Source organism: Triticum dicoccoides, chromosome 1B, assembly GCF_002162155.2.
Source record: "Triticum dicoccoides isolate Atlit2015 ecotype Zavitan chromosome 1B, WEW_v2.0, whole genome shotgun sequence".
NCBI classification, from domain to species: domain Eukaryota; kingdom Viridiplantae; phylum Streptophyta; class Magnoliopsida; order Poales; family Poaceae; genus Triticum; species Triticum dicoccoides.
The window spans coordinates 50,283,772-50,295,928 of NC_041381.1; the positions used below are offsets into that span (position 1 = coordinate 50,283,772).

The 12,157-nt window shown below is 42.6% G+C and overlaps 1 protein-coding gene across 2 annotated transcripts; it reads right to left on the reverse strand.

Annotated features, from left to right (window-relative positions):
* Window positions 1–7,923: 7,923 nt before the first annotated feature.
* On the reverse strand, window positions 7,924–11,570 carry LOC119318329 (protein transport protein SEC13 homolog B-like). 2 transcript variants are annotated; one of them, XM_037592880.1, is made up of 3 exons: window positions 11,340–11,570; window positions 11,118–11,266; window positions 7,924–9,121 (listed from the first exon to the last, which is right to left on the reverse strand). In XM_037592880.1, the coding sequence occupies exon 3, from the start codon at window positions 9,051–9,053 to the stop codon at window positions 8,136–8,138; it is 918 nt and encodes a 305-aa protein (XP_037448777.1). In that variant the 5' UTR covers window positions 9,054–9,121; window positions 11,118–11,266; window positions 11,340–11,570; the 3' UTR covers window positions 7,924–8,135. The 2 variants fall into 2 exon arrangements, with proteins under 2 accessions (XP_037448777.1, XP_037448774.1); XM_037592877.1 differs by lacking the exon at window positions 11,118–11,266 and having other exon boundaries at window positions 11,340–11,569.
* Window positions 11,571–12,157: the final 587 nt, after the last annotated feature.

A 12,157-nucleotide genomic window follows, 5' to 3' on the forward strand; every position in this document is an offset into this window, starting at 1 on the left:
AATGTGTAGTATCGTAAAATACCAGCAAATGAAAAAGAATTAAAATGGAAACACAAAATTAAATGAAAAAGAAATCATAAAACTAAAAACCCCCAAACCTTATAGTACCGGTTGGTCTTACCAACTGGTACTAAAGGGCTCCAGGCCCCCGGAGCTGTCTCGTGCCACGTGGTTGCCCTTTAGCATCGGTTCGTGCTGAACTGGTACAAAAGGGGGGGGGGGCTTTAGTGACCACACTTCAGTGCCGGTTATGGAACCGGCACTAAATGATATGACCAACACCAAATTTATTTGTATCAACGACCACCACGATGTAGAAGACGTTGGTCTATGTCAAGTTATGGCAGCTTCACTTGATAACAGAATGCATCCTAATCAGGAGAATATTAAGGTTCAACCAGAGTCAATGGTTGGTGTTGTGCCAAAATATGGGATGCACGCTATGGAAGGGAAGAACTCCTTCACATGCACGTTTGAAGGTTTGCAACAACTTGATTGTTTGTTTATGTTGTCACGTGCAGAGCAAGACCCAGCTGTATGTGTACGAGAGATATTGAGACTAAGCAAAGAATCCTAATCAGCTACTACTTCTCCCGATCAAGACCGCCAGAGCAAGCGTACGCCAGCATGTTTGATCGGTGGAAATTGCTTTCCTTGAGAGACATTGGATGGGGGCCACCCAATAATTTGTATTTAATAATTTTAGTATTTAATGTGTAATGAATACCTGCTAAAATAAAGCACGTAATCAGATTTGGTTTTAGTTGTTGGGTCGATAGTTAGAGACAGGGAGAATATTTTGTACGGTCAACTTATTAGGCAAGTTAGAGCTGGATAGCTATTCTACTATATATAGTCTTGATACGGTCATTGTAAGAGGAGGTTAATTTTTATATGAAATAGACACGATGTGTTTTTCAGGGTAGATACCCGTATCAAGTTTTGGAGGGATCTTTAGAAAACCTCTGTGTTGCGATTTCTCTTCGTGGAAATTGTTTTGCGCGTGAGTACCTTCGTCGAGATTGGTTTTCTCGTGCTGAGCCGCAAGGTTCAAACCCTCTACTTTGTGTACATCGCGTGCGCAGGCGAGAGGTTGCTACTGCTGGTGGTGGAGTGTCGTGAAAGATCAGGCCGCAACAACAGATCGGATCTCACCACGAGGTTCGGTCCTTATCAGGTGGTATTCAGAGCATCAGGTTGTTCACGGCAGTATGGAGAAGATGGCGAGCGCGTCGTTATTCAGTAAGTTAAGCTATGGATTTCAGTTGGAGGAGGAAGGCCGTTGGACTGGTCTTTTTCACACCCGTGTGGTGGTGAGAGAGAGATCATGTGCCATGACCATTGATCACATGAATTTGATCAACGCCGCAAGCATCGAGATGGTGGAGAAGTTGGATCTACCGATTGCACCAAGAGCACAACCGTACTTGTTTCGTTGGGGTCATGAAGAGCTCACTGTGACGCACCAAACCAAGGTGCCGTTTTTGTTGGGAAATTATTTTTGCGAGGTTTTATGCGACGTGATTCCGACAACTATGATTTCATGTCACTTGTTATTGGGCGAGCCATGGTATAAAGAGCATGATGTTACGTATGATTGCAAAACACATAGATATACTATCAAGAAGGGTAAGAAGTGTAGCCTCGTGCCAATGGGTGAGGAGCGTTTTATTTCTTGGAGGAAAGAACATCTTGAGAAGATAAAAGAGCAGGAAGAAGAAGAGAAGAAGGTCGAAGTTGCTGAAATTTTTGCGGTTGTTATTCAATCAAGTGAGGAAGAGGTCAACTCAAAACCGAAGACGGTTTCGATGCAAGGAGGAGAGGATGATATGACCAACACCAAATTTATTTGTATCAACGACCACCACGATGTAGAAGACGTTGGTCTATGTCAAGTTATGGCAGCTTCACTTGATAACAGGATGCATCCTAATCAGGAGAATATTAAGGTTCAACCAGAGTCAACGGTTGGTGTTGTGCCAAAATATGGGATGCACGCTATGGAAGGGAAGAACTCCTTCACATGCACGTTTGAAGGTTTGCAACAACTTGATTGTTTGTTTATGTTGTCACGTGCAGAGCAAGACCCAGCTGTATGTGTACGAGAGATATATTTTATTGAGACTAAGCAAAGAATCCTAATCAGCTACTACTTCTCCCGATCAAGACCGCCAGAGCAAGCGTACGCCAGCATGTTTGATCGGTGGAAATTGCTTTCCTTGAGAGACATTGGATGGGGGCCACCCAATAATTTGTATTTAATAATTTTAGTATTTAATGTGTAATGAATACCTGCTAAAATAAAGCACGTAATCAGATTTGGTTTTAGTTGTTGGGTCGATAGTTAGAGACAGGGAGAATATTTTGTACGGTCAACTTATTAGGCAAGTTAGAGCTAGATAGCTATTCTACTATATATAGTCTTGATACGGTCATTGTAAGAGGAGGTTAATTTTTATATGAAATAGACACGATGTGTTTTTCAGGGTAGATATCCGTATCAAGTTTTGGAGGGATCTTTAGAAAACCTCTGTGTTGCGATTTCTCTTCGTGGAAATTATTTTGCGCGTGAGTACCTTCGTCGAGATTGGTTTTCTCGTGCTGAGCCGCAAGGTTCAAACCCTCTACTTTGTGTACATCGCGTGCGCAGGCGAGAGGTTGCTACTGGTGGTGGTGGAGTGTCGTGAAAGATCAGGCCGCAACAACAGATCGGATCTCACTACGAGGTTCAGTCCTTATCACTAAAGGGCCTTACGAACCGGTGCTATTGCCCGGTTCTGCACTAGTGATTGGAAATAATAGTAGCTTTATTTAAGCTTCACACTTCTTCCTGTGCAAATATGAGGCCTGAATATTGATTATTCAACTTGCACGGCTGCTAAGCATGTATGCTTTAATCAATTTATGTATTAGAACTATTGCTACGGACTGCTTACATTTAGTTTACTTGGCATGTGCCTGACTTGTGAGATCTTATGGGTTTCACCTCTAGCCTACCCTAACTTGTTTGGGACTAAAGACTTTGTTGTTGTTGTTGTTGTTGGCATGTGCCTGACTTATGTGGTATCTTCATGTTATATACGGAGGGAAGGAGCTTTTTATTTAATTTCCAGGACATGTGTTGATTTTGATTAGAAATATGACGCTGCCGTTTGTCATCATTGTCTTCAACATCAGTGCTTGAACGATGCTTATAATGTCAAACTTCTGGACATATTTCTCATCAATTGAATCAACTGGCAGTGGCACTAGTTTGTAGGAACAAAGCCATTGCAGAGTGGAAGCAGTTATGAATGAAGTTTGCAATGCCTTGCTGTAAAATTGTGGACAACATAAATAATACAGCACTTTCATCATATTGTAATACTTGCAGGTCTTTTTCATGAAATGTGTTTTTAACCTATCTGATGAGATTGCCACATTTGACATTTACGTGAAGTTTGGAGGTTTCTTTGAAAATTCTAGCATCCCAACTTCGTATTGCTCCACCATCTCTTAAAAAAAAGTTGAATCAAACAAGGTGCGAAACTGATTTGGGACACAATTCCAGGTAAAACTTGTTTCAGCCAAACAAACAGTGTGGGACTGGAATTCCAGGCCAGTTTGGCAGCAATGGATAAAATGCACAAGGAGGAGGCAGTGAAAACCACCTATCATGAAGATACTACCAGTACTGATGGATCAAGCACAGCTGAATACGATCCATGGAATCCGCCGTATCCTCCATGCCCTCCTGCTGTTGGACTTAGCTTAAGTGACTCTATCCGTTTAGTAGCTAAGGTGCAGCAACTAACCAACATTCTTTTTTGAACTTTATGGCATTTCTATCTTATCATGTTTGCTTTCCCTAGCATAGCTCTTGACGCTCCCCTCCTTCCCTTTGCAGTGGTCACGTGAGAAAGAAGCTGCAATTGGTGCCATCAGAGCATCCAGTATAATCTTCCCAGACCGCATCCCTAAGGTTCTCTGCATTTGAAAAAATCATTTGGTTATTTATATTTACATTTTCCCTGCAGTTGTCCTATAGTGCATTGCTTATTTCATTTTGCTTTGCTAATCGGATTATTGATTTCCTTTCACCTCTTTTGATTCTGAATGGGTCAATTTAGGAGGTGAATCATGTCTTCTATAATAGAGTGCACCATTTGGCACCCATCCTGGATAAGGATAGCGTCCGGCGCTTTCTCCGCTTTTTCCGGGGAAATGGGGCGGGCATGCAATGGGGTTCGATCATCACCCCAGAGGCTTTGAACCATATGATTGCACAAAATGCGGTAAAATGTGTCAAAGCTGCCTTGGAGGGTCAGGCACCTGAGCTTGATGGGTGCCGGGCCGGTCCCAACTGCATGAACCAGTATGGATACTATCCCCTCCACCGAGCTGCTGAATTGTTTTCTGTTGACATGATTCAATTGCTCATCCGCCATGGCGCGTCCGCCAATCTACGCACAGCTGGTGCTGAGGTCATCGAGGGCCTTCTCCCACTCCATGTTGCAGTCGAGAACACGTGCATGCACAAGTATCTAGAAGACAGTCTATTTCCTAACCACGAGCATCGGGATTACAGTGAGGCAGATGCCCACTTTATCTTCAAGCTCATCCATCTTTTGTGCCTACCTGAAATGGTTAGTATCCACCCATAAATAAAATTACTAATTCTCCAGTTCTGCAACATGGCTAAAAGAAGTTGGCATATACCTCAAACTTGAGGACCCTACTTTCTTTACGTCCATTGTCAAAGTCAGAATTGTTCCCGACTAGAAAAGAATTTCAAGTGGCTGCAAACAAATTTGAAAATGTGTTTCTCTTTTGGTTGGAAGTGAGAACACAATTTTAAGTTAATCAGAACTGGCACATTGCCTATAAATTCTAAAAGCACCCAGTTTTTGTCTATGCTGGTGGTTTTTGCAGAAAATCTTTTTGGATTCCACTAGGCTGATCGCAAAACACACAGATAATCTACTTGATGAGCTTTGGAATTACATAAAAGATGGAAAGCTTGCTGAGACAGCCGTTTTGCTACTGGCAGCCCAAGAGCAGATCCGCATGGGAACTTCCTGTAAGAAAATTGGAAATAGTAAGGCAGATGGGTTTCAGGTTATCTACAAATGTATTATGGACAACAGTATCAAATTACAGTCTGAAAAGGGCCAAAACCTAATGGAAAAGGAGGAATTGGAGACTAAAATAAAGCTTCGTCATACAGCAATGATGCTTGTTCATGTAATTTCCAAAGCTGGTGAAGGTCTTGAATCATACATTCGAAACCATCTAGAGGTATCACAGTGTTGGTAGTTGCAGTTACAATGCCTCTATTTTCTTCGCTTTACTAAAATTTGCATAGCTTCTTGGTTATTCCTGCATTATCCTGATATATATAGAATAGGAAATGCTAAAAATACTGTCAATTATTGAGATAAATAGCAAAATTTGTACTCTATCTAGAACATTTAAGTTTCTGGAACTTGATGTTTCTGAAGTTTAGTTCAGTTTACACAAATTTTGGATAAGCAATGACACTCACCATTTGGAACCTGTCAAGGTTTTTGTGTTCAGTTAGATAACATGAAAACTATATTTCACCTTTGGGAAATCTAAACTAAACAATCGAGGCAAATTCAGAAAACTAAAACAAATATAGTTAAGGCAGAAATTGTGCTTCTGAACATGTATCTATGTAATCAAATACATTCATATTACAATGTTATTTACCATTGAAACTATTCATTTTGCCTTTCCAATTTGTGATGTCTTACTTTCGTGTTTCCAATGTAAATAATTCTCTCTGTCATCCCTGAGTCATCTTTGATTATGTGATGGTGCTTATGGCATAGCTCATCTCTCACAAGTCAAAATTGTAATGCAGGCACCCCATTTCATGCAGGTGCCCTGTTTGGAGGTCCTTGAACGTGTTTCATCGATTCTCAAGGATCATGGTTTTTCTCCTGCTCCAGAATGTGTAGACATCAGAAACCTGTATGTTTTTTACGCGTCGATTCCATTCTTCGACGATTATGGTTTTGCAATTCCAGAATTTACATACATATGCATAATTTGTGTGATCTGTGTTCTCCTACTTGTTCTTGAAGCTGCCCCTATCATGATGTGTTGTCAAGTGAGGAAATACCTAGAAAACCTGGTACGTGTCTGTCTTGTTTATTTTTTCGTGGCGTGTATTGATTTGAATTATTTATCTCAAAATTAGTTGGAAAACCCCTAATTATTTTATGATGGAAATCAGGGGAAAGTGTCGCAGACAGGGAAGCTCTAGAAATGGATTATCTACGCACAGTAGTGAACAAGGTAAAGATATCAAAATATCATGGCCAAAGATTTATTGTTTGATTTTGATGACCAGATATATATAAAACTTGTAAATTTGTACGCATTATTCAAGCTGAATTGATCTGACGCTCAATAGATATCCAAGCCGTGATCAAATTCTGTATAGTTCATCATATTTGTGGTAACCCAGGAAATTTACTTAATGCTAAAATACAATTGGATTTGTGAAACAAAGCAGCCAATTTAATATCTCAATGCCCTTTGGAAAAAAATATCATCTAATATCTCAAGGCAGTGTTGCCGCTTGCCGGTAGGCTTCACTGGAACATCTAATATCTCAATGCCCTTTATTGACGCTCAAGAGCCAGGCTGCAAGGAGGAAGAGAAAACCGAGACGATGGGAGCTCAAACTCGCCAGGAGAAGCTTCTTCCCATGGTGGAGATCGGTGTTATCTGCCCGGTCTAATGCCAGGATCACCCCCCACAAATGGGCACGTCCTTCTGAATGCTTGGATCTCGAGATGGCTTGGAAGAAACCTACTCAAGGCTTGGATGGTGAGACAGCTTCGAAGAAGGCAACCGCCCAGCAGGATGGTTCTGCTGCTGCTGCAGCTCCCGGCGTGATGGGCCGATTTCCCATGGTGGTATATAGTAGCAAGCCCGGTGAGCTGTTTACTACAATACCGCTCGATGATATACCCAAATACATGAGGCAACAACAGAGAAGGCAATCCAGAAGGCTGTTTAGTACAGCGGTTAGTTATCAGCCCAGGATTGCGATTGGTGCAGCGGTTAATTCTTCAGCCCAAAAGGCTGTTTGGCACAGCGGCATCGATGCTGCTCAAAGTGTTGAAGAAGGCATGAGGAGTAGTACGGAATGGTAAGGCCACCTTGATCCAATGTTGGTTTCCTTCTTCAAGTTTCTTAGCTTGCTCATGGTATATATGCAAGGCACCTACCTATACTAAATAACAAACAGACTTATCTGGGTATACTGTGTGTAATGCCGCTGCGGAGTGCATCCCATGTTCGCTAATTCTTTTCTTCAACCTTGTTCTTATTAATCCCGGTTGGCGATCTTGAATTCCTGTTACCGCCCATACCGTGACAATGAGACCCTTGACTATACTCCCACAGAATAACTTTACCCGGCTGTTCCAAGAGGATAGTTCAGGCGACTGCCCTCCTTTGGGCGGTGTGCTTCGTGTCTGGCGGATTGGCTGCAGACCTATGGACCAATGTGGGTTGATTGGGCGCAGAAAACACTCCAGTTCATGCACCATTTTGCTGACATGAGTTCAGAGTCAATTGGGTTCAGTTGAACTAAATTTGATGGCTCAGCTGCACCCCATGGACACGTTGAATGCTATGTCACGTGTGCTGCCTCCCTCTCTCCACCTGATGCCCAAACCTCTGACGCCAAATCCTGCTGACGTTCAGCAATTGCTCGTGAATGCGCTTATATTCAGAGAATTGGATTCTTCTCATATGCTGCATATAAGAGTGCAACTTGTTATTTTTATTTTTATTTTCGAACGAACATGCAACAGCAGCATGACCTGCCAGAAGGAAAGCGAAAATAGAAGAACAGGGCAACAAAGAAACTGCTGTTGCAACAAACGATCTCTGGATGTATTATAGACCACAAAACCCTCAAAGATGTGTGCGCTTTTGGTACCGGATATATTGACTGCCTCAACAAGGGGGTCACAAACACAATTCCATCAGATAACTTGCAGCACCATAAACGTTGTTACGATAATCAAATTCACTGAAATAACATGATGGCAAAACTACATTGGTTATGATATAGTAATTACTAAAGAACCTAGAGGCAGAACGCAGAACATCTATGGCTCAACGGTAGTCACTTGCTGCCATTCGCCGTCAACAGCTTCTTTCCAGAGGGTCACATTGTTGTTGCCATCAGAGACCGCCAAGATGTTGCCCGTCAGCGACCACGACAGCCTCCAAACAGGGGTTCTGAAATCATTCAGGACCCTGCCTTCCCACTGCTCGCCTTCTTTCGGCGTGGTCCAGATAACGACGGTTCCATCCTGAGAAGCGCTGGCGATCGTGGACTTTGGTAGGCCTAGGTTTGGCGCCCACGCGACGTCCCTCACCCAGTCCCTGTGCATCTGAAGGGCGGGAAAGCAGTCCATCCTCCAACTCCCGTTGGTGAGCTTCCACACCTTGACCGTGTTGTCGCAGCCACCAGAAGCAAGTTTCTGGACGTACTCGAACTGCCCAGAAGGCCCTGGGCTGATTAGAGCACCCGGCGCCATTGATGGGGCCCAGGAAACAGAGGTAACTCCCACTGGATGTGCCTGATCGATGCGCGTCGTCTCCCACCCTCCGTCAGAACGAGCCATGAAGACTGAGATATTCCCATCAGATGAACCACAGGCCAAGCATAGGCCGAGCTCATGAGGCGCCCAAGCAATGGAATTGACAGAAGACTTGTGCTCATTGAAAGTGTGTGCCTGTGCCCACTCATCGGGCTTACTCCCTTCTTTCCATATGATGACCCGACCATCGTAGCTGCAGGATGCAAGCATGGAGCCATACTTGGGATGAGCCCATGCAATTTGCCAGACTGGGCCCTCATGTCCGCTCAAAGTGGCAAGTTGCTGGTGCGAGGTGCCACTTACGCCAATGATCTTGATTGTGTTATCAGAGGAGGCAGTGGCAATACGCTTCCCATAGTAATCCATTGCGATGTCATGCACCACATCTTGGTGGCCAGTCTCTATCTTATGAGGCGGCATTGTTCCAGGTATGTGTCAGCTTTAAAGTAGTACCCAACTGTTCTGTCCTGACCGCCTCAGGCTCCTATCTGCCAGTAATAGAAAACTAACATTTAGAGGACATCAAGTTAAAGAATAAAGAAAAAAATGCAGTATACAATTCAATGATACAAGTAACATAGTTGCATTTCACAACATAAAGACCTGAGTTGTTACAATTAGAAGTTACAAAAATTATGATATTACAATTATAATTCATAACAATTTTGGTACACAAGATACATACACTACCTTGCTACCAGCATGTCAATACATTTTTTCGTAAAATAACAAAATGAAATCTGACTGCTTATTATAATCATGGTGATCGCAACTATAAACCTGTCTGACTAATATTTAGATATCCTATGACAAAATTAGCCTAATAAACAAGGAATTCTAGGCAACAATATACAAAGATACTACTGGGAGATCCAAGGAAGAAACTTAGACATCCCCAGAAGATAAAAATGTCTTTCAAGTGTTTAACTTGTTTCTCTTCTCCCATAGTATAATGCATGGCATGGCATGAGATAGTTTTATTTAATCACATGCTCAGGGAAATTGTGATTGGCAACAAAACAGTGTTCAGCTAGTTGACAATAATAGAACTAAATATTGTTCACTTTGAACATCTTATAACAAAGGACAAGACAGCAACAAGCCCATGGCACGAGAACTACAACATCTTTTGCTTCACAGAAATCGACACTTCACAGTAATTAAGAATTCAGAAGACAGTATCGTCAACATCACAACTTCTTAGAAAGTATCATGCACTATTTGGAGATGCATTCAAATGGTGCATTAAGGATAAATATAACATTTGCAACCGTCAAACAACCGATGTTTAGTAAAATTAAATTTAAAGATACCACAATAGGCTAAAATAGATAATGCTCCAGCAAACACACCAAAAATAAGACGGCTTGAGTTGAAAATTCAAAGAAGCATAATCAGTTGAACCAAACAAACTTACATGCAAATGGTGCCAATCAACCCAAAATGTACCCTCACAGCATTAATAATGTCATATAGTGTGTAGGCTCATTTACTGACTAGGTTTTTGTTGGTCCAAACAAGCAAATAAATTAATTTTCCAATATGTAGCTGATGTCTTGAGGCTTGATGATTATGTTATGGCAGCAACAACATGACTTCATATTTTCAAACTTTAGTGAGTACCTATGAACTTAAAAATAGTCATCCTAGAGAATGCATTTGGAGCTTAAAAGCTGCTTGCCTGATCCATGTAAAACTACTGCATATGCAGTCTCTAGGATGACTATTTAGCTTTGGGTTGAGCCTTATTGTCATGCTCCGTATATGTACATTTACAGCAAGTATATATATGTGGACAGCAAGCATAGATGAACCACTCGACGAGGCCCTAACAGCTAGCATAGACTAAACAGTTCATACATAATAACAAAAGAACAGTAAATTAAACAAGCATCAAGGACATGAACAACCAGCATACACATGAGTTTATTGTCCATACATAAACTAAAAGTCTAAAACACATATAATAATTGAAGCATGACTAAGCCCGATTCGCAGAATAGAAGAAAGGACATGTTAAAGTCTAAAAGTAAATTCTGAAATGTTTTCTTATCCCAGACACAGAAGAACCCTCTCCCATTACTGTTAAATCAATGTATTCACGGCCCAGATATGATATTCTCAGAATTAACAGAGGCCTTTTGGTGCAGAAAATTGCAAGATTAAGCGGTACCAAACTGATGCATGCCCACACCTGAAAGGCTGAAACAAAGTGGCAATTGAGAAGCTCCGGTGTAACACCTCTCACTAACCTGCAAATTACTACACCCTCAGAGGTCCTCAATCGCAGGTTAGTGTCTACATGGGTCAGGCAAGCAGCTTCTAAGCTACACATTTGGATTAAAGCTCCAAATGCATTCTCAAGGATTAAACTACCAAAACGTCTTACATTTGAGAACAGAGTAGTAGTTCATTCCTTCCCAATAACTTTTGTCAGAGCAAGAACAGATAACTAACTAGTACTGTAGTGTTGGTAGTATGAACCTTTTAATTTCTCGTGGGGGACTCAACCAATTTGTTAATTGCATCGACCATCGAGTGAAAAAGGCCTCACAAGATCTTCAGGATCACACCACTGCCTTGCTCATTCGTCTCGGCGACTAGTTCGGCTGCCATGCCATTGTTACTGCTGGCTTGGAACCCCCCGGTGACAATTCAAACAAAAGGCCTCACAAACATCTCTCACAAAAAAGACCAGGCAGTTACCTCGATCTTCTTGCGGGAGGCTGAAGGCTGCAGAGTTGGGGAGGAGTTGTCGACGGCGTCAGCCGCAGCCGGCGGAGGTCGGCGGCAGGGGTCGGGGAGGCGCGAACGGGGCAGGGGCGGGAGGGGCGAGCTGGGAGGCCGACGGCGACGGGTCGGGGAGGGGCTTGCTCGGCGCCGGGAAAGAATCGACGGCAGGGGGTGGCGCGTCCTCGATGGGGGAGGGGGTCCGGTGTCAGACCCGGATCTGGATCTGGTTTAGGTTTTCTCTCGAGAACAGTTTTTTTTAGACAATCTCGAAAACAGATGAATAAGGGCTCATTGATTCAAGGGAATCCTATAGGATTTTTGGAGGATTGAAATGCTTTGAAATTTTCCTATGTTTGTCCTTTGATTCATAGGAGAATCACATAGAAATTTTTTCTATGGAATCTTTTGTACTACATTTCATAAGAAAATCTAACATCGATTTTAACCTTTTTTACAATTCTGCTTGCTAATCCTATAGAATTCAAGTGGGCATGACACTCCAATCCTATACTTTTCCTATTCCTGCATTTTTAAAATCATGCGAATCAAAGAGGTTCTAAAGGGGCTCCGAAACAACGTGTGCTCTCGAGAAAGTAATGATATTGCCCACCAGGCAGACCTGGCCGAACAGCCCGGCCTGCGGGGGACGTCCTAGTCGGCGCCTTAAGAAAAGAAAAATTAAACGGGCCGACCCAACTAGTGGGAGGTGGTGTGCGATGCAAGCGCTCGTTAATGAAATACATGTTAACCGGCGCCTGCAGCATCGAATAGAATTTGCCGGCCCACGGTGG

Excerpts from the sequence above, each read along its gene's own strand:
- LOC119318329 (XM_037592880.1), bottom strand. The coding sequence starts at position 9,053 with ATGCCGCCTCATAAGATAGAGACTGGCCACCAAGATGTGGTGCATGAC.